Source organism: Lissotriton vulgaris, chromosome 8, assembly GCF_964263255.1.
Source record: "Lissotriton vulgaris chromosome 8, aLisVul1.2, whole genome shotgun sequence".
Taxonomy (NCBI): domain Eukaryota; kingdom Metazoa; phylum Chordata; class Amphibia; order Caudata; family Salamandridae; genus Lissotriton; species Lissotriton vulgaris.
Genome location: NC_141696.1, coordinates 52129763 through 52152967, shown reverse-complemented (window position 1 = coordinate 52152967; position 23205 = coordinate 52129763). Strand labels below are relative to the sequence as shown.

General features: G+C 44.0%; 1 protein-coding gene across 1 annotated transcript in view; it reads left to right on the top strand.

Moving 5' to 3' along the window:
- LOC147693361 (transient receptor potential cation channel subfamily M member 2-like) overlaps nt 1-23205 on the top strand; it is a 1943547-nt gene that overhangs the window by 1049065 nt on the left and 871277 nt on the right. Inside the window, exon 16 of the mRNA XM_086933684.1 lies at nt 5439-5682. Coding sequence (XP_086789810.1) covers nt 5439-5682 — 244 coding nt within the window. The remainder of the gene's footprint in view (nt 1-5438; nt 5683-23205) is intronic.

Below are 23205 nucleotides of genomic sequence, written 5' to 3'. Positions count from 1 at the left end.
CCTCCCCTGAGTGGCTCACTGTTGGATTTTTATAGGTGTACCTGTTGCACAGTTGCTGTGAAAATCTGATGGTCTTCTATTAGGAGTGTTTTAGACGGTGAGAGATCCTGATTGGTTCATAATTGACTTTTGGTCTCTTTTACAAAATAATGGAGATAAGTTACAAAACGGAAATGGGCCTGTGCCTGCGTTCTGCTTTGTATTAGCTTTGCATTGCTATTTTGATGTATCAGGGACTCCCATCTCGATGATAGGAAATGATTCAAGCCTGTGAATCTATGACAGATTCCAATACTGGAGAACTACAGTTACAGGTTAATAACTTATTTTTTCATAGTACCCGGAAGCACGTTACAGCTCAGTAACCGTGTCTCTTTTGAACAAACTTAAGTGCTAGAGTGATGAATGTCCGCTGCTAGTCTCATTCTAGTACATAGATGCAGATGTTACAAGTCTGTAACTGTGTATCTTTGGAGCAACCCTATGTGCTAGATTGAATGCTCAGTGATAGTCTCATTCTAGTACAAAGAAGCAGATGTTACAGGTTTGTAATAGTGTCTCTTTTGAACAACCCTATGCACTATTAATATTATTGTTATTATATTTATTTTTATAGAGCGCACAGCTACCCGGAGGTTTCCCGGCGCTAAAGACACGTTAAGAGAGAATTTACACTGGTATCTCCCTGAGCTCCACAATGATAAACAACAATGCAATCTCTGCAAAAAAGTATAAAGAACAGTTCCACTCAAGTGCAGAAGTAATGTCTTTCATTCTTGAGAATATATCCGTTGAAGTAAAGTGATCCACAATTCCAATGTTATGATTGTCCAATAACTTTTAATGTTTGTTTCTTCAAATACATCCTTTAACAGCCAACACGTGTTTCATCCGATGCTATATTATTGCATCTACTGACTTCATCAGGGCTGCAACCCAGAAAATAAAACATTATATAAGTAAGCCAATCTGACACTGGTTTCTTAATAACCATCACCGAAATTCAAGGGTTGAAAAGGAAAGTAGCAACCAGTTAGAAAGACAACCAAGCAACTAGTGTAAATCAATAGAAACACCTTAGTGAAGATACACATGCACCATAGTTTAAAAAGAACATGCTAAAGTTAGCAAAGTAAAAAGTAGTCCCAACGTACCCTATAAAACAACTACATGTAAAGAGAGAGTAATTTACCTTAAACATTATTTAGTCCTTCCCTGGACTATTATTCATAATATTCAAAGTCTGAGACAAGTTTGGACATGCCTGGAATAAAGGTATACCAACCTAATCAATCCTGGTCAATATGTGTCAAATACAAATCTCAATATACTAAGTACAAAGCCATGACACTTTTTATTAAGGTTATGTCCTCAATCTATGACCCCCATATGTAATTTCACATAAAGTAATACTGTCACACCTAACCATTGAGTATAGCTCCATATATCAAAAACCCAACTCTGCCCGAAAAAGTCTCTTATGTCACTATATACTAAATGCCACATACATGACTATAAATGTTCAGTAAGGCAGGTAACCTCACCTCATTTCTTCCACATCTTTAGAATCCTCGTATTATACATTCGTAAATTTCGCCTCGATAGTAATAGGTCCAAAATGCAGGATACACGTGTACATGTACCTGTAAAATACTGTAAATATGTTTTAATATCCGTTCCACTAATAAGCGCCCCCGCTCCCCTCGATGTCGGCCCTCACCTGCGTGTATCTTCAATGCTCCCGCGCACAACTCCTCGCGTTCGCGTTCTACCAAAGCGCCATCTTTAAATAGTTCTCGTACGACAAAGTTTAACAGGCGCCATGTTGTGTTTCTATATTTCGATTAAATAGCAAATAACGCCAATAAGGCAGTTCATAATATATAAGGATTAATTACCAGATCAAATGCGGTATCTGCGAGTAATCTTGTTTCGTTCTTGATCAAAAAGCCGACATATAATCGACACGCCAATAATAGTCAATATGGGTTTTAATATTGCCTGAATGGCCACCCAGTCTGTAAACGTTGTAGTACATTGATAATCTGACTCTATATATCTTTCTAAATCTCGAATGAGTCCGACTTTCTAAGGAAGGTGGGACAGTCCTTTCTCTATTTCCATACAGATATGACAACTCTCTTCGTTTCAATGAGAGTTTACCAAGATTCCAATTCATTTTATAGTCCCACGACATTAATTAATATGCTGAGACTCAAAAAATATATTTAACTATTACCACGCTAATAGTGTATTAAAGGAGCCAAATTTATAAAGAATACGTAAAAGAGCTGACATAACTCGTACTGACAGCTCCCACGAACCCACGGTCTCAAAACACACTATCTCACTACAAACATCATGGCTATGCTTTAATATACTTAATAACAGTTGCATTAAGTATACCTATAACCAGAATACTCCATCCTTGTCAACATTTGTTCAATCCTGTATAAAATGGGTTGGTTCTATACACCAAGGAGAAGGGGTGATTGAGGAAAAATAGAAGTTAAAGTTCAGTATAAGCAAGTAGAAAGGTCACAATAATTAATTATAATAATGTCATTGTCATATATCAATATTACACTGATGATATTTTCTCATACATCTAAGAGTCATGTTTCCTTTAAAGTCCGTTCACATAACTATACTATATACAGCTGTGTACATTAGTGTTTCAAAGTCAAATGTACATCAATGTTCAAAATTGGAAAATAAAATTCTCATATTCATCACTCTTGTTAGATCTACATCCATTGGTTAGAACAAGAACTATAATATATTCATACAGTACAACAATAATAGTTCCCCATAAATCCAAGATACATATTTCATGTAGATTCATATTCTACCTGGTGATCTATTCATTCACCTAAGAAATATTGAAGCTCCGAATCCAAATTGAGACCATCTTCAACCGCTCTAAGTTTCATGACCCACCTATTATAAACTGCCTTATTGGAGTTATTTGCTATTTAATCGAAATATAGAAACTGCAACATGGCGCCTGTTAAACTTTGTCGTACGAGAACTATTTAAAGATGGCGCTTTGGTAGAATGCGAACGCGAAAGCGAGGAGTTGTACGCGGGAGCATTGAAGATACACGCAGGTGAGGGCTGACATCGAGGGGAGCGGGGGCGCTTATTAGTGGAACGGATATTAAAACATAATTACAGTATTTTACAGGTACATGTACACGTGTATCCTGCATTTCGGACCTATTACTATCGAGGCAAAATTTACGAATATATAATACGAGGATTCTAAAGATGTGGAAAAAATGAGGTGAGGTTACCTGCCTTACTGAACATTTATAGTCATGTATGTGGCATTTAGTATATAGTGACATAAGAGACTTTTTCGGGCAGATTTGTGTTTTTGATATATGGAGCTTTACTCAATGGTTAGGTGTGACAGTATTACTTTATGTGAAATTACAAATGGAGGTCATAGATTGAGGACATAACCTTAATAAAAAGTGTCATGGCTTTGTACTTAGTATATTGAGAATTGGATTTGACACATATTGACCAAGATTGATTAGGTTGGTATACCTTTATTCCAGGCATGTCCAAACTTGTCTCAGACTTTGAATATTATGAATAATAGTCCAGGGAAGGACTAAATAACGTTTAAGGTAAATTACTCTCTGTTTACATGGAGTTGTTTTATAGGGTACGTTGGGACTACTTTTTACTTTGCTAACTTTAGCACGTTCTTTTTAAACTATGGTGCATATGTATCTTCACTAAGGTGTTTCTATTGATTTACACTAGTTGCTTGGTTGTCTTTATAACTGGTTGCTACTTTCCTTTTCAACCCTTGAATATCGGTGATGGTTATTAAGAAACCAGTGTCAGATTGGCTTACTTATATAATGTTTTATTTTCTGGGTTGCAGCCCTGATGAAGTCAGTAGATGCAATTATATAGCATCTGATGAAACACGTGTTGGCTGTTAAAGGCTTTATTTGAAGAAACGAACATTAAAATTTATTGGACAATCATAACATTGGATTTGTGGATCACTTTACTTCAACGGATGTATTCTCAAGAACGAAAGACATTACTTCTGCACTTGAGTGGAACTGTTCTTTATACTTTTTTGCAGAGATTGCATTGTTGTTTATCATTGTGGAGCTCAGGGAGATACCAGTGTAAATTTTTGACAAACTCTGGATTGTTATTCAGGGTTTTCTGGGGATTGTATGGTAACCGGTCCCCATCTCTCTTGGAGTTCACTAATATTACATTTCATTTGTCATTCTTTACCCCGTGCTGTGCGCTTGACTTTTGACCTGGTTGCCAACTCTATAAGTGTACATTAAGAGAGAACACAGTAGGGAGACAGACGGGCCTGATAGGAAGTTTATTGGTTAAACAACCATGTTTTCAAAATCCTGCGGAATTGGAGGTAACATGGGTCTGTGCGAAGATAGATGGGGAGGGAATTCCAAAGGGAAGGGGCAAGGTATGAGAAAGAACGACCACCCATTCTTGCTCGGTTAATCCTGGGTACCTGAAACTTATGTTGGCTTGAGGAGCGAAGGGTTCGTGAAGGACAGTATTTGTGAACAAGGGTACTCAGGTAGGATGGTGCTTTACCTGATTTTATTCTGTGCATGTAATACAAGGCTTTAAATTTAGTGCGGCTTCCGATTCGAAGCCAGTGAAGGTTACGTAAACCAGAGGAGGTGGAAGATTTGTTGGGCAATTTGCAAAGTAGCCTAACCGCTTCGTTTTGTACTGTCTGAAGTTTCCTCGTGACTTCCTTACAGGCTCCTAGGTACAAGATGTTGCCGTAGTCCAGTCTAGATGTGATTAGAGCCTGGACTACGGTTTTTTGTGTGTCCTGGGGAAGCATCCATATGATCTTTCTGAGCCACTTGAGGATGGTAAAACAAGTGGCAGCGACTCTGAACGCTTGTTGTTTCATGGACATTTGGTCATCAAAGATGATGCCAAGATTGCGAGCAGTTTTGGAAGGAAGGGTTGTGGGTCCCATCTGAGGCGGCCAATGTTGGGGACCCCACAGGGCAGTATTTTTGCCAATAAATTGATGAATGCTCGATACTAGCCTTATTCTAGTACAAGGAAGAAAATGTTACAGGTCAGTAGCTTTTTGCCACTAAATTGATGAATGCTCGATACTAGCCTTATTCTAGTACAAGGAAGAAAATGGTACAGGTCAGTAGCTGTGTCTCTCTTCTACAACCCTATGAGCTACATTGCTGAATGCTTGATGCTAGTCTCATTCTAGTACAAGTAAGTAGATGTCATAGATCAGTAAACGTGTCACTTTAAAACAACCCTATGCGCTAGTTTGATGCATGCTTGATGCTAGCCTCATTCTAGTTAACGGAAGCAGATGTTACATGTCTGTATCTGTATCTCTATTGAACAATCCTACACAATGCCCAATGCTAATCTCATTCCAGGACACGGACACAGAAGTCTTTTGAAAATGAAGAAAGAAAACCACCAGCACTGAGCTTTTTGCAGCGCCTTGCGAATTTCTATACTGCTCCTGTGGTGATTTTTTACTGGAATGCTGTTACTTTCATTTGTTTCCTCTTATTGTTTGCCTACATTCTCATGATGGATTTCCATGAAGTACCATCCTGGAGAGAGTACCTGCTGTATGTTTGGGCTTTTACTTCATTGTGTGAAGAAGCAAGGCAGGTAATTTACATGGTGACTAACTACAAACAATACTACATATAAATGCATTGCCTGTATTTTATTTATTTATGGGACTTATAGAGCGCCCGAATCACCCCTGAAGGGGTATCACTGCGCTATAGTACTGCACAGAGGTCAGCATCGGGTAGAAGAGGGGGATTACAGAGTCATCGAAGTAGATTGAAAAAGCGTGGTTTTGAGAACTCGTCGGATTTGGAGATAGTTGGATCATTCAGGCAAGTGAAGTGGAAGTTGATTCCAATAAGAGGGGGCGAGGTAATAAAATGCCTTCCCCCAGAGTGCGATTTCCTAATCCGGGGAACAACAAGAAGAGATTTCGATCTAGACTGGAGTGTTCTGGAGGGCTGACATAACTGTAAGATAACTGGGAGCTTTGCTTTGGAGGGCCTTGTGTACTAGACAGAAGATTTTAAAGCGGATCAGTTTACAAACAGGCAACCAATGAAGTCCCTGAAGTAGAGGTAAGGAAGCAGTTCTGACTGGGGAACTGGACACCAGACTTGCTGCAGTGTTTTGAACCACCTGAAGTCTATTGAGTGATGCTTCAGAGGCTGCAATCAGGATGGCATTACAGTAGTCAAGACGACTTGCCACAAGGGCCTGTAGCAGAGTTTTCCTGACTGTTAGAGGGAGTAAAGGAAAAGTCTTTCTCAAAAGACTTAAAGTAAAGAAGCAGGATCCCACTGTGGTTGAAACTTGTGTTTCCATAGAGAGTTTCAGATCTAAATGCATGCCTAGATTTTTCACCACTGCCTTGGGAGTAGGAGCGCAACCCAAATTGGAGGGCCACCATTCTGGGGACCAAAGTAAGAGTGCCTCTCCAAAGAGCATGATTTTTATTTTACTGGCATTCAACTGGAGAAAGTTGTTCCTCATCCATTCCGAAATTGCATTCATACCTTCAGAGAAGGCCAACTGGGTGTTAGCAGAGTTTCTGTCAAATGCCATTAGCAGCTGGGTGTCATCAGCATAAGAAACAGCGATGAAGCCCAGGGTCCTCAGGAGATCCGCCAGGGGGGGCACATTAATGTTAAAACAACGTGGGGATCAGGCAGGATCCCTGGGGCACACCTTTAGTCAGCTTTGATGTAGAGGAGTGGAAATAACCTAAAGTGACAGTTTGGGTGCGATTGTTTAGGAAATTAGCCAGCCGCAGATAGGCTTGATTTTGAATTGCAACATTTCTTAGTCTGGATAGAAGAATGGTATGGGATATCATGTCAAACGCTGCTGATAAATCCAGCAGCACTAACAGTACCGCTTGCCCTTATCAAGGAAATGTCGGAGATTGTCTGTTACTGCAACTAAAGCTGTCTCTGTACAAAATTTTGGGCAAACACCCGACTGGGAGGAATCTAGACCCCGGTTGATTCCATGAAATCAGAAAGATGATGGTTTGGCCAAGTAAGGCAACAAGGAGATAGGGCGGTAATTAGATAGATCTTCCTGAGAAGTGCTGTTTTTTTTCGAATTGGTATTATTTCTGCAGCTTTTCATTCAGTAGATAGTATGCCCGAGGTCAACGGGGAATTAAGGATAGGGCAGATCAATGGAGTCAGCTGTTTATAAAGCAGCATGGAAGTCTTGGCAGGTAACAAATCCTTAGGGGAGCCAGATTTGACTATTTTCATGAGGGACTCCACTGTGTATATGGTTAGAGGGGGAAGCAATCTAAAAAGTTTGCGGGGTTAAGTGAGGTAGGTAAAATACAGTGTTAGTTGATAGGTAATTTTTATCTTTGATAATATTGTCATATGTCATATTTATAAATGCTGTACACATAAAAACATCTGTAGTTCTTAAAGGTGCAGAATATACTAGAAAAACGTATGTATTTCAGTATGATTTTCATAAATATATATGACCAGTTCATTTACTCCATCTATCAGTGTAAAGCCATTGTCACATGTAGAAGGATACATAAGCCAAAACAACCCGCTGATTGTAGTTCTGGAAGGGGATATCACTGACCACTTATGCCAGATAGAGGTCTGTTGGCATCTATCTGGCCTATCATGCCTCCGGTCTCTCCACAGTGCAATTACCCTATGTCAGTTATCTTTCACTAGGTACCAGATAAAGCCACAACCTTGTTCAGGTTTTAGACGCAAAAAAGGTTTGCATTATTATATTAGGACATCTCCTCTGACATGACAGGGATTGTTTTGACCATAATGCTTCAACCACCGTCGTAGAAGCACTTTCTGCAAAACTGGAATGTTGTCTGCCCATCATGTTGTGGCAGCCATTCGCCCTATTTTCAAGTCTGGCCTTTTAGACAGTTTTAGTCTCACCAGAATATCGTTTTTACCAAACAAGCACGTATAGTATACATAGATTTAGGCGCTTTTCGTCAGTAGCTTTCATCCATTGATCTGGTAATCTGTCATACACATTTTGCATCTGCCCACCTCTGCATGCAGCATGGGGCAATGAGTCAGTCCACTTTACCCAGTAGCTCTCAACACTACCAGTTCTCCATAGGCCAGAATGGGCTGTTAGAATTATTACAGTTTATAATCCTAACTGACTCAGAGAACATGGTAGAAATTCGAGTTTAGTATGCCTGAACTCAGAATGATAAAATACATCTTTTAGTGAAGTTGGTTTTAACATTCTGTTTTTGCAAATACCACTTTTAGAAAGTAGGTATTTGCTTGCCTAACCTTTCAAGCCTGCCTCTGCTAGGTTGTGTATTCCCTTGTTTGGTTTTGTGAGTGACAGGGCTGGGGGATTCCAAGAGATAGGATGAGTAGGCCCAGTGATGAATAGAGAGATCTGCTTCTAGATGGGAGGGAGGAGTTGCTCCTGAACCTTGAATAGGGCTGTGCCTGCCTTCCACAATGCTGGCTCCACCTCCTGGGGAGCGGCTGATGTCTCTGCCCTGCACACTGAAAGAAGAGAAGGAGTCCTGTAAACAAAGTGCGCCAGGGCTGTACTTGTCTTTCACAATACTGGCTCCACCTCCTGTGGGGCGTCTGATGTTTCTGCCCTGCACTGTGGAACGAAAGAAGAAGTCTGGTGAGCAGAGTGCTTCAGAACTGGTTTGGACTGGGCAAAGGCCCCTGTCCCCTCAGTGAACAAAGGATTTTGGGGTATAAATATTGGGACCCTGATCCCATGAAATCAGATCACTTTGGACTACAAGAAGAAACCTTTACTGAGGAGAGGAACCCGAAGAAACTGAGGAAAGACTATTCCCAAGCTGAAGTGCTGCTTGGGGGATTAGCCTGCAGTGGTTGCCTTACTGCCAAAAGAAGGAGAAAGGAACTTTGTGTACTTTGCTTTCAACTTGTGAAGGATCTCCAAGCGTTTGGAAAAGAGCTTGCCTCCTGCTGAAGTCTCAGGGACAACATACTTCAATCCCCAGCTCCCCAGAGTTCTTTTGGAAGTGTCTGCTGCTGTTTTGGGCCTTTTGAGGAACTGTGTGACGCAAGGAGCTGGAAGCGCGACTCATCAAGGAAGAAGCATGTTGCCGTCGCTGCGCCTGCTGTCGCATGTCCGAAGGAGGGTGTCGCCGCTGGAACTGTCGCACTGCACCGCATCGAGAGAAGCATGCCGCAATGAAGAGGAAGCGTGTCGCCGTCCCTGCTCCTGCCGTCGCAACTCCCAAGGAGGGTGTCGCCGCTGTAGCTGTCGCATTGCACCGCATCGAGAGAAGAGTCTCGCAAAGAGGTCAGAGCATGTCGCTGTCACTGTGCCTCCCGTCGCAACTCCCAAGGAGGGTGTCGCCGCTGGAACTGTCGCACTGCACAGCATCGAAGAAAAGCACCTTGCATCCCCGAGAAACGTGCCGCCGTTGGAGCTGCTGCCGTCGCATCGTGGATGTCGCCGCTGTAGTTGTCGCATTGCGCGGAAACGTCACACATTGTGGGAGAAGAGTGTCGCCGTTGGAGCTGTTGCCGTTGCGTCACTGAATCAGGGTGTTGCCGCTTTCTGTCCACGCATCGAACCGAGAACTTCTCGCATCCCCGGAGAAGCATGCCGCATCTGGAAGATCTTCACGTCTTCATTTCTTTGTACTTGAACTTTGCCGCATTTCCCTCGCTGCGACATTGCTTGTCGTGGAAGTGCAACGCAACTTAAGGTACATTGACCCAAAGTGTTGCATCTTAAGAACTGAACTTAACTAAGCTAAATCTACCATCTTAAAGTAACAGTATTGTATATTTTTGTCGTTTATGGTCTTGTGGTAGCTCTATATAAAGTATACTTATTTGTTATATAAAAACCTTGTGTGGTGTCCATCTGTACTGTTATCACTGGGTTACTGTATGTGGTCACAAATGCTTTACATACTGCCTCTGAGATAAGCCTGCCTGCTCGTGCCAAGCTACCAAGGTGGTGAGCAGAGGTTATTTTAGGAGTGTTATCCCCTTACCCTGTCTAGAGGCAAGGGTCCCTATTTGTCACAAGTACCTACCTGTGCCAACTAGAGACCCCCAAATCTAACAGGAGATTTGCTGGATTATTTTGCAAGCCAGCCGGGAGCCTAGAGAGCTCACATCCTGTCAGCCATGTTGCTTGGCCATGTCCCCCAGTGTGCATACTGTTTTAATTGGGAACAGTTTTTGCCGTCAAGATCATGGCATATTTTTGGGGTCAAGATTTTGAAAAATAACCTCAGGTGTGCAGTGGTCCAAGACTTTAAAAGTTCTATTGTGCAGTGTGAAACATTTAATGCTGTGCTAAGATTCCGCACCCGCCCACATATAATCCTATGATATTGTGCCCATTCGGATCCTCCTGCCTCACATTTGGCCCCATCTGCTTCACGGGAAGGCCGAGTACTGGGGGTATTCCATGATCGAGGGCCGAAGATTGACAGTGGCCTGGACCAGCGCCGCCCCGATGGTTTCGGCGGGCATGGCAGGCGTTGCTGATGCTGCTGCATCCTGCTCATGAGGTAGCTCTGCTGTGGAGAGGACGGGCCCAACAAATGACTGAGTGCCTCTCTGGCGCTCGCGGACTCCCTCATCAGCTCGTAGACCTGCGGGGTCGAGGTGAGGACGGGACTCGGCTCCTGGACTCGAGTGCCGGGGAGCCCTGAGACACCTGGCGGCTGAAAATCGTTGCCCGATCGGGGTACCTCTACCCAGAATCTGCGGTGGGGTGGATGCCTCAACCTCCTCTCCCTGCCTGTCTGGACTGTGTGCAGAGGGGGCGATCGAACTCGCCATGAGGGTAGAGAGACAAAATATCGAAATTAAAATATCGATATACAATAATATCGATGTTTTAATTTCGATGGTATAGAATATCGATGTGCAATAATATCGATAGACAGAATATCGATATTAAGGTAAGTTATTTCGATGTTACTAATATCAACATTTTGTTTGGTGTTATGTATTTTTATATGCATTTTATATGTTTGTTAAACATGTTTTTTAATGTATGTTTAGAAATTAGTAATTTTGTTAACATTTTGCGTTTTAGTATCAGAGCGGGTTGTGGGTTTATAGGGGAATAGGGTGGGAAGTAATGTAATTATAATTATTTAATTAATATTTTGGTTAAATATGTTTGATTAATAAATAATTATTAATTATTAACTAATTGGTAATTAATTATTATTAATTGGTATCAGAGCGGGTTGTTGGTTTATAGGGGAATAGGGTGGGAAGTAATTTAACTATAATTAATTAATTAATATTTTTGTAATATGTTTGATTATTAAATAATTATTAATTAATAAGTAATTGGTAATTAATTATTATTAATTACTTAATTAAATTAATTAGAGTTAATGTAGTAATATTTATTATTTTTTGTTATTGTTAATTAATAAATAATTGGTAATTAATTATTATTAAGTGATTAAATGACAATTACATTTTTTATGTGATTTATTTATGTGTAGTGGGTTGTTTATTTATAGGGTGTAACGTAATTAAATTAAATTAATTAAATAGATTGTATTTATTTATTGCTATCTATTAATTAATTGTTAATTAATTAATTGTTAATTTTTTATTATTATTTAATGATATTTATTCTGAATAATTTATTAATAAATATTGTTTATTCTTGTAAGTATCTTGTTAATTAATTATTAATTGGTAATTAATTATTAATTGGTAATTAATATATGTTAATTAGTTAATTTATAATTACATCAATGTAATAATATTAATTGTTCTTAATTGATTGATATTTATATTAATTGTGTTTTTTTGTATGTGTAGTGTGTTGTGTGTTAAAAGGGAAGTAGTGTGGGAAGTCATTTTTACCCTCATGCTATCCAACGCTTTCCCTACTGTTGCACCCTCTGGAGTGGGAATAGTAATTTTTACCCCTACGCTATCCAACGCTTTCCCTATTGTTGCACTCTCTGGAGTGGGAATAGTAATTTTTACCCCTACGCTATCCAACGCTGTCCCTACTGTTGCACCCTCTGGAGTGGGAATAGTAATTTTTACCCCTACGCTATCCAACGCTTTCCCTACTTTTGCACCCTGTGGAGTAGGAATAGTAGTTTTTTACCCCTACGCTATCCAACGCTTTCCCTACTGTTGCACCCTTTGGAGTGGGAAGAGTAATTTTTACCCCTAAACTATCCAACGCTTTCCATACTGTTGCACTCTCTGGAGTGGGAATAGTAATTTTTACCCCTACGCTATCCAACGCTTTCCCTACTGTTGCACTCTCTGGAGTGGGAATAGTCATTTTTACCCCTACGCTATCCAACGCTTTCCCTACTGTTGCACTCTCTGGAGTGGGAATAGTAATTTTTACCCCTACGCTATCCAACGCTTTCCCTACTGTTTCACCTTCTGGAGTGGGAATAGTAATTTTTACCCCTACGCTATCCGACGCTTTTCCTACTTGCAATATGTGGAGTAAGTATATATATATTAATTTATATGTAGAGTTTTTAATCTATTTCAAATGTATATGTATTAGTTATTATTTTTTAAATATGTTTTAATGTTTATATTTATAATTAGTTAAATTATTTGTATATTTAAATTATTTTTACATTATTATTAATACATTTAAAAAAACTATATTTTTAACTTCGATATTTTTGTACTACGATTTTTTTTCTAGATATTTTTGTACTTACCTTTATGTAGATAGAACTCCGATATTTTTGATGTCGATATTTTTGTGTCGATATTTTTGTTTGTCTATATTTTGTCTTTCGATATTATGTCATAGATCCGGCCATGAGGGGATGCGAGGTGGCCCATTTCTTCAGCAAATTGAGGTTGTGGATCGGGGCCTTCCCGTTCCCTCTCGCCCCTCCCCCTTCATCCTTGGGAGGCCTGCCTGTTAACCATTGAAGGGATCCTGGCCTCCTCCTTCCCCTCTCCTCCCTCTGCTCCAGAGCTCTGGGGACACAAGACCTGCCGGGGCATTCTGCGTCACTAGATCAGCATAGGAGGAGCTGGAAGGCCGGACTCGAAGCCGGGTCTGGTCTGGTGGCTCAGTGGACTAATGCATGCACTCCAGGGGCCTGTGTGCGACCTCATGGTCACAGGTTCAAATTCCGGTGGGTCCTCTCAGCCTTTCATCCATCTGAGGTCGATAAAATGAGTACCATTGAGTTGGGTAACAATAAACATCTGTTTCAGCGGCAAGATACCTGTTAGGAGGGAATGTGTGCTTTACAAATACACATGTTATGTTATTTATAGCCTCACACCCAACATTAAAACAGAGATGAGGTGGCGATGAACATGGGATGACATTGGCTGCACGCGGAGTGGAGTGCATGAGACACTGTGGGGAACGGCTACTAGCCCCCATATGAGCCAGAACTGAGTGCACCTGGGGGGTACTGTTGGATATGAGTGGACTGAATGTGCTCCCTCCTTCCCCTCACGGCTCCTGACTGCAAGTCTTTGGGGTGACCTGCATCTCCTTCAGCCACCCTAACCCTAGCAAATCGGTGGGTGGTCACCTTTATCGGATACAGAGATACCTTACTCAACAGGCTTTTACTGCCATGCGAGCACACTTCCTAACATGGCCCTACTCCCTGGTCGCAGATAGCGGGGCGCCGGTTTTTGGGCCGATTGGTGAGCTGAGCAGACTGGGAAGCATTGGGCAAGGATCGTCTACCTAGGATTGCCCAAAAAACAAAGATAGACCAATTTACAGCTCAGGGTGCACCTTCCAAGACAGTCACGTTACCTGTGATGTCTACAGGAGGAGGTTTGGCACAACCTGAGCCCATGGGATCTCATATACTGAGAGCCATAGAATCCTCCAGTGCAATGGTGCAGGCAAAAATTGATGTAGTCTCTCTGGACGTTGGACTGCTGCGTGCAGATCTTCACACCGTCGCAGATCGATCACTAGCCACAGAACAGACTGTCAGTGAATTGGGAGAGGAGGTTTTGGCCCTGAAGGTGGCGCTCACTGAGCTCTCCCAAAAGACAATGTCCTTAGAGCGATGGGCCGAGGATGCTGAAGGACGGTCCCGCAGGTGTAATTTGCGCTTGGCTGGTTTTCCGGAGGGGGTTGAGGAGAGAGAGCCAAAACTCTTCCTAGAAAAATGGTGCTGCCTATGCCGAGCCGTGCTCTCCATGCCACTGGAGTCAAGCTATCCTGGCTGATGGGGGCTGAAAGCCCGAAACCGGTCCTTGGATGCTTGTTTCCAGTCCAGGGAGGACCTGGCCTGGCAGTTCAGGATTGGCTGTTCCCATTGGGCACAGTGTCACGACTGATTTGCATATGGCTGGGTCCAAACTGGAATGGCATGGGGAGCAAAAAAACAATGGATTTAGTCCCAGATCTCTTTACTGGGATTAATGTATGACATTGATCTGAATTCTGTCCATCAATTGTTCTTCTTGCATTTGTGACCCCGAGTAGAACGGGTATAACCAGATGTGGGTCCAGTGCTTTCCATGCCACTGGAGTCAAGCCATCCTGGCTGATGAGGGCTGAAAGCCCGAAACCGGTCCTTGGATGCTTGTTTCCAGTCCAGGGAGGACCTGGCCTGGCAGTTCACGATTGGCTGTTCCCATTGGGCGCAGGGTCACAACTGATTTGCATATGGCTGGGTCCAAACTGGAATGGCATGGCGAGCAAAAAAAACAATGGATTTAGTCCCAGATCTCTTTACTGGGGTGAATGTATGACATTGATCTGAATTCTGTCCATCAATTGTTCTTCTTGCATTTGTGACCCCGAGTAGAACGGGTATAACCAGATGTGGGTCCAGTGCTTTCCATGCCACTGGAGTCAAGCCATCCTGGCTGATGAGGGCTGAAAGCCCGAAACCGGTCCTAGGATGCTTGTTTCCAGTCCAGGGAGGATCTGGCCTGGCAGTTCCGGCTGGACTGTTCCCATTGGGCGCAAGGTCAAGACTGATTTGCATATGGCTGGGTCCAAACTGGAATGGCATAGTGAGCAAAACAACGATGGATTTAGGCCCAGATATCTGTACTGGGGTGAATGTATGACATTGTTCTGCATTCTTTCCATCAATTGTTCTTTTTGCATTTGATGAGCTTTCCTCAATTTTCATATTAGAGCGAGCACACTGAGCGATCACTGCACCACCACCGCCGGGTGCTCCACCCAGGACTCCCTTCACCAAGATCCTAAATTTACGGGATAGCGACTGTATCCTCAGGGCGGCTTGATGATATGGAGATCTGATCCTCGAGAACCAGAAAATTTGTATATTCCCAGATTACACTTGGATGGTTCAACAACAAAGAGCATCTTTCCTTGGAGTTGAACAAAATTTGCGTGCCATAAATCTCCAGTACCTGCTCCATTACCCAGTGAAGCTGAAATTTCTCCATGTAGACCGTGCACATTTCTATACGACACCAGAGGAAGTATAGGGCTGGTTGGAGGTCCTTGGCGAAGGGAGGGTTCTACAAAGGGGAGAAGTGGCGGGTAGACCCTTTGTTAGTCCTCAGAGTGGAAACAGCAAAACCCATGCTGAAAAACCCAGGAAAAACTCTAGATCAACACAGAGGGTGGAGGCGCAATGTGATGGGTCCTTGGAGGCCCGGTGAGCGGACTTGGGTAGAGAGGGCAGGAGATCCCCCAGGATAGATAGTGAAACCCACTGAGCTGAACAGGACGCTGCCAGGGCTCTAGTGGAGGTAGTGACAGCCACGGGTTCAGACACAAGCATGGCTGAGGTCGTTGCAGATACTCTGCAGCTAATGGACCCTGCATGAGTTCATACAAAGATGACATAATGGCGAACTGAGGAAACCCAATAAGGGTATTGTATATTTTTTTTATATTTTTTTTTTATTTTCTTGTAAACATTGACAGATATGAACAATAAAGTCATGAGTGCATGAGACCAAGCGATCGACTGACATTGACAGTCGGTGTGAGACAGGAAATAGTACAACACTTCCTCTGAAAGAGAGCATGATCAGATTTTGCAGTGTTACATATATAAATTGCAATAAAGGTATTGTTGGGGCCACAACGCTTGCCGTGACCCCTTTATATGGTGTGTTGGACTGGAATATGAAGGTGCTGCCTTTCCCTTTTTTCTCTTATTACAGCGGGAGGAACCGAGATGGTCACCGTGATTGTGCGGGTGGGCTACGCCCCACACATCCCCTTCTACCTTGTTTCTTTCCCACTACATCCACCCTCTTTTGGCTCTGTCTCTTCTAATGTTCGTATTTTTCACCCTTTACTCACTCTCCTTATTCATTGGGAAGTGGTATTGTCCGATTGGTGGCACGTTGTAGATGTGAATGAATGTGGATGGCTGAGGTATGCATGGAAGCATGTGACGATTGGGCTAGAGTGGGCACGGCAGACGGACACCCTGTTGGCCCGGGCAGAGCGCAACACTTTGACTCGATAGGGGAGACAATCAGACATATCAATGTGTAGTGGCTGTGGTAGTATGAGCAACATGATGTCTGAGTAGAGCGCGAGAGTATCATTGATTCTGTTATTGTTTTTCATTGCACAGATGGAAATTGTATTATTGTTATCAAGGTTCAAGATTTGGGCGGAGGTTCTGAGTTTGGGGATTATATGGGGATGCACGAAGGTTCATTACAGTGTCTACCCTGGGGTTGGGCGGTTCAAATGTTCAAGATATGGGTTATTTGGCAGTGCCGGCAGCAGAAGGCAGGTAGATAACATTAGTGTTGGGACTGGTAGTTACTGTTGGTCATGGGACACCACAAAATTATAACATGGAATGTGAAAGGGTTTAATTTGTTTGTGAAGCGATAGAGAATACAGGCATATTATGCTGCGACAAGTTACTCGAGGCTGTGCTACAAGAGACACACAGAGACTCAGAAAATGGAGGGGACAATTGTTTGCATCCACCTTCTCTTCCTATGTCAGTGGGGTGGCCATATGCATAGCTCCACAGGTCTCATTTAAGTTGCGCAGCTATGAAGCTGATGTAGAGGGTACATACGAAATAGTGCATGGTGATATAGATGGGATGGTAGTGTACCTGGTGAACGTTTATGCCCGAAATACAGATGGGGTTGACTTCTTTAACAATAATTTCGATACCATCAGTTTGGGTAGGTGCTTTAACTGCCTGTTAGATGGTGCATTAGATAGACATCCTCCGAAATACCACACTAATCCAAATATGTTGCCTACTCTCAGAAGGGTGATGGATAGGCTCCACTGTGTAGACATCTGGCGTGAAATGCACCTGGAAGAGCAGCAGTATACGTGCTATACGCCGGCCCGCAAGGTCTACAGTAGGCTTGATAGTTTCTTACTCTCCCGAGCAGTATCTGGCGATGTGAACAGGACTGCAGTGCTGGGCCGCTTCTTAACTGTTAATGCCCCTGTTTTGCTAGAATGGAATAGCCGAGATTCCCGTTATGGCGATTGCAGCCATCCGTACGAGACCAGGTATTTAGAGAACTTAGGAAAACCATACTTCAATGAAAAATGGTCCTCCACAGAAACTAGGAGCAATAAATGGGATACATTTAAAGTAGTCACCAGAGGGGACTGCTTGTCCAGAGTGGGGGGCACTAGGAGGCGATTGGAAATGGAACTGAAAGAGGCCGAAATTGCAGTGTGATAACCGTGCGATGGATCGGCCTTCGGAGGCCCTTTTACATGTGTAGCGTACGGTTGGGGAGGCCTGGGATAGACTAGATTGTTTGACCGGCAGGAAATGCAAGCAATTATTACACAAAGAGGGCGACAGGTCAGGGAGAATGCCTGTGTGGTTTCTAAAATGTGAGCGCCCATACCCGATAATTCTTACACTACGTCGCCCTGAAGGAGGGATGACTAACACACAGATTGGCATCAACGCAGTTCTATTTGCACACCTGGCTGATATTTATTGCGGGACTATTGTAAATGAGAGGTCTGGTGGGGGTGACTTCCTTCGGGATGTCTCACAGTCGTGACTTACGGACGAGCAGAGAGACGAACTGGAGGCAGCACTCCAGCTGAAGGACCTGCAGGAAGCCCTAAGGGGTTTGGCCTGGTGCAAAGCACCTGGCCTGGACGGAATGCCTGTTGAACTTTATCAGACATATGCCGATATTCTCATGGGGAAGTTCCTCACAGACTGTCCTGCTCCCCAAGCCTGATAGAAACCCTGAGGACCCGGCTGCATATAGACTCCTGTCCATGTTGGGAGTAGACGCTAAATTATTGGCCAAAGTTTTGGCCATAAGACTATGGAGAGTAGTGAATTTGCTGGTCCATGAGGACCAATGCGGTTTTATACCAAGGAGAGAAAACATATGAATCTATGCCGATTATCACACGTCCTACACTCAGTAGCGGTCAGCAACCTCAGGGCAGTAGTAGTCGCCCTGGATATTAAAAAAGCATTTGATACTCAGTAGTGGGACTGTCTTTGGGAAGTACTGGGGAGAATGGGATTTGGTAGCGAATACGTAGCCTGGATCAATTTGCTATACCGTAAACCAAGGGCCAGAGTGGAGATTGGGAGACAAGTATCAGAAATTATAGAGATAGGAAGGGGCACTAGACAGGGGTGCCCCTTATCCCCATTGCTTTTCGCTCTGGCCATGTAACCTCTGGCGGTACGATTGCGAAGAGATATGTTACCATGGGGTATAGCTAGTGGACGGTCATACACATGTGGTCTCCAGGCATGCAGACGATGTACTTCTGTATGTCAGGGAAGAGGAGGGGGCGATCCCGGCAGTTTGGGATATACTAGACTCATTTGGGTCTTCTGATAGAGCGCGCAGGTCACCCGACTAACAATTTTACCGTAAGCACACTTGGGCCCATAAAATTCAATTTATGTATAGTTATTCAATCGGGTAACCTACACTCTACTACCAGTAACCCTGTTCCTTCCTCATTTATCTCCAATGCACCTGACTTACCAATCCTCGTCTCAGGTACCTAAGATCACAAATGGATCAAGGAGCTAGCTGTAAAGATAAGCAGTCATCGCAATATAGTATCACTTCAAATTATTTGCGCTCTTTATAATAATCACAGACTCAGGAAGTTTTGAAAACCTTTATCTAATCATCATCATCGTCATATGTCAGGAGAAAAAGATTGACACAGAAAAGACTATCTACAACTAGAATTAGAAATAATGTATAACTATGAATAAGAAAGAGAATACTAATCATTTAGAAATCATATAATAAAGGGAAGGTGAAAATAAAGAACACGCTAATTTAGATCAACAGACTTTCACAACTTTACTAGAGGCGGGTAAATAAAGGGAACATGCTATATCAAAGTAGACTTTCGTAATTCTCTAACTGTTAAAAGGAAATGAAACTTATGCAATTTGATTTATCCAGATTTGCTTATTCACTATAGGGAGGGTAAGAATGGAACATAAACTATACAAGCATTTACAATGCAATGGTCTCGGCATTATTAAAGGTGGAGCTATTGGCATTGCTCATGACATTTCTTTTTTTTCTTTAAATCATAAATAAATGGCATTGTCATTTACATTGCCAATACACAGCACTCTGCACTCAACAGCACACAGCACACACCACTCTGCACTCAACAGCACACACCACTCTGCACTCCACAGCACACACCACTCTGCACCTGCACTCACTGCTCTGCACTCACTACTCTGCACTCACTACTCTGCACTCACTACTCTGCACTCACTACTCTGCACTCACTACTCACTACTCTGCACTCACTACTCTGCACTCACTACTCTGCACTCACTACTCACTACTCTGCACTCACTACTCTGCACTCACTACTCTGCACTCACTACTCACTACTCTGCACTCACTACTCACTACTCTGCACTCACTACTCTGCACTCACTACTCACTACTCTGCACTCACTACTCTTCACTCACTACTCTGCACTCACTACTCTGCACTCACTACTCACTACTCTGCACTCACTACTCTGCACTCACTACTCTGCACTCACTACTCTGCACTCACTACTCACTACTCTGCACTCACTACTCTGCACTCACTACTCTGCACTCACTACTCTGCACTCACTACTCACTACTCTGCACTCACTACTCTGCACTCACTACTCTGCACTCACTACTCTGCACTCACTACTCACTACTGTGCACTCACTACGGTGCACTCACTACTGTGCACTCACTACTCTGCACTCACTACTCACTACTCTGCACTCACTACTCTGCACTCACTACTCTGCACTCACTACTCACTACTCTGCACTCACTACTCACTACTCTGCACTCACCACTCTGCACTCACTACTCTGCACTCACTACTCACTACTCTGCACTCACTACTCACTACTCTGCACTCACTACTCACTACTCTTCACTCACTACTCTGCACTCACTACTCTGCTCTTGGAAATGGAACTGAAAGAGGCCGAAATTGCAGTGTGATAACCGTGCGATGGATCGGCCTTCGGAGGCCCTTTTACATGTGTAGCGTACGGTTGGGGAGGCCTGGGATAGACTAGATTGTTTGAACGGCAGGAAATACAAGCAATTATTACACAAAGAGGGCGACAGGTCAGGGAGAATGCCTGTGTGGTTTCTAAAATGTGAGCGCCCATACCCGATAATTCTTACATTACGTCGCCCTGAAGGAGGGATGACTAACACACAGGTTGGCATCAACGCAGTTCTATTTGCACACCTGGCTGATATTTATTTACTACTCTGCACTCACTACTCACTACTCACTACTCTGCATTCACTTCTCACTACTCTGCACTCACTACTCTGCACTCACAACTCTGCACTCACTACTCACTACTCTGCACTCACTACTCTGCACTCACTACTCACTACTCTGCACTCACTACTCTGCACTCACTACTCTGCACTCACTACTCACTACTCTGCACTCACTACTCACTACTCTGCATTCACTACTCTGCACTCACTACTCTGCACTCACTACTCTGCACTCACTACTCACTACTCTGCACTCACTACTCTGCACTCACTACTCTGCACTCACTACTCTGCACTCACTACTCACTACTCTGCACTCACTACTCACTACTCTGCACTCACTACTCTGCACTCACTACTCTGCACCCACTACTCTGCACTCACTACTCTGCACTCACTACTCTGCACTCACTACTCTGCACCCACTACTCTGCACTCACTACTCTGCACTCACTACTCACTACTCTGCACTCACTACTCTGCACTCACTACTCACTACTCTGCACTCACTACTCTGCACTCACTACTCTGCACTCACACTCTGCACTCACTACTCTGCACTCACTACTCTGCACTCACTACTCTGCACACTCACTACTCTGCACTCACTACTCTGCACTCACTACTCTGCACTCACTACTCACTACTCTGCACTCACTACTCTGCACTCACTACTCACTACTCTGCACTCACTACTCACTACTCTGCACTCACTACTCTGCACTCACACTCTGCACTCCCACTCTGCACTCACACTCTGCACTCACTACTCTGCACTCACTACTCTGCACTCACTACTCTGCACACTCACTACTCTGCACACTCACTACTCTGCACACTCACTACTCTGCACTCACTACTCTGCACTCACTACTCTGCACTCACACTCTGCACTCACTACTCTGCACACTCACTACTCTGCACTCACTACTCTGCACACTCACTACTCTGCACACTCACTACTCTGCACTCACTACTCTGCACTCACTACTCTGCACTCACTACTCACACTCTGCACTCAACTCTGCACTCTGCATTCACACTCTGCACACTCACTACTTCACACTCTGCACTCTGCGCACTCTGCACCCACACACTGCTCACTCACTCTGCACTCACTACTTCACACTCTGCGCACTCTGAACTGTGCGCACTCTGCACTCACACTATAATAATCCTTATGCAGAATTTCTCTAATGTATAAGCAGCTTGGGTTTTTCCTATAAGCGCCAAAGAGTCAATGATAGGAAAAGAGGGCAGAGAGTGCTAACCCCATCTCCCCACCCACAGACAACCAAAAATTATCTTCTGCGTTGCTTTGTTCTAATAAATCATGAATAAGGAATTTAAAGTATATGTATGGGCGAGTGGAAGGTGATCTATCGTATTCAATATATTTTAACACAATTGGTGTTCATGGTTACCTTTACAAACGTGAGATGAAGATGATGCTCAGTTTTTAGTTATATAAGGATATTTGGGGGGCGGAGCTAGCCGGCGTCGATGGCGGACGCGTGAGCCCTCGGCTCCTCGCCAAGCTCCAGAATTATCCTGCTTAACTATCCTTGATGTGCTCGATTTGGCTGTAGCTTGCCAGGAACCATCTGCTGGCACCCCGGGCAGTGATCGAAGATCTTTTTGGCCGGCTGAAGGGCGGGAATTCCTGTACATTCCGGGGCATTGTGCCTGGCGGCGCGCCTGTGGCGGACTAGGCCGAAAGCAGCGGGCTATCCTGGAGAAGAGGCCGGGCGACGTCACATTGCGTGCGGCCATAACTCCGGCGGCTGTCGTACACCGTGCAAGCCGAGGCGCGATTGGAAAGGACCCTGGATTGCGAAGTCCTCCACCTTCTACCCTACACTGCCCCTGTGGGACGGGGGACTGGAGAAGCAGCGGAGCGGTGGAGCACCAAAACTGAGGCACCGCGCCACGTGGTGGGGCGACACCGAGCCCGGCGTAGCAACCTGGCCCACTTGCACAGATCGCATGAGGCCCTGCCGTCTCCCCTTATTCTGCGGAGGGACTGATTATCTGGGACAGCTGAAAAGGGCCGGTCCCTATCTGGCGCTGGGCCGTTCTGGAACCAGCGAACTAAGACGTGCTGCCCGCCATTGACGCCGCCATTTTCTACGCATCGGATACCTGACCGCTGGCGCCGAGGTATCGAGGACCGGAGTGGACACCTGATCGGCCTGTGCGGCGAGCTTCTTTGCTCGGTGCTGCCACGCATCGTAAATAGCATGGGGAAGAACGATGCGACCCAGGGGAAGATCTCCTTTGAACGGCGCCGTCTGAAAGGATCAGAGGTCCCGGCACCGGACACGTCGCCGAAGGGTGCGGCAGCAGCGCCGACCCAGGCTCCGACGGAGCTCCGGGACATGTTGGCAGCCATGGAGAAAGGCATTCA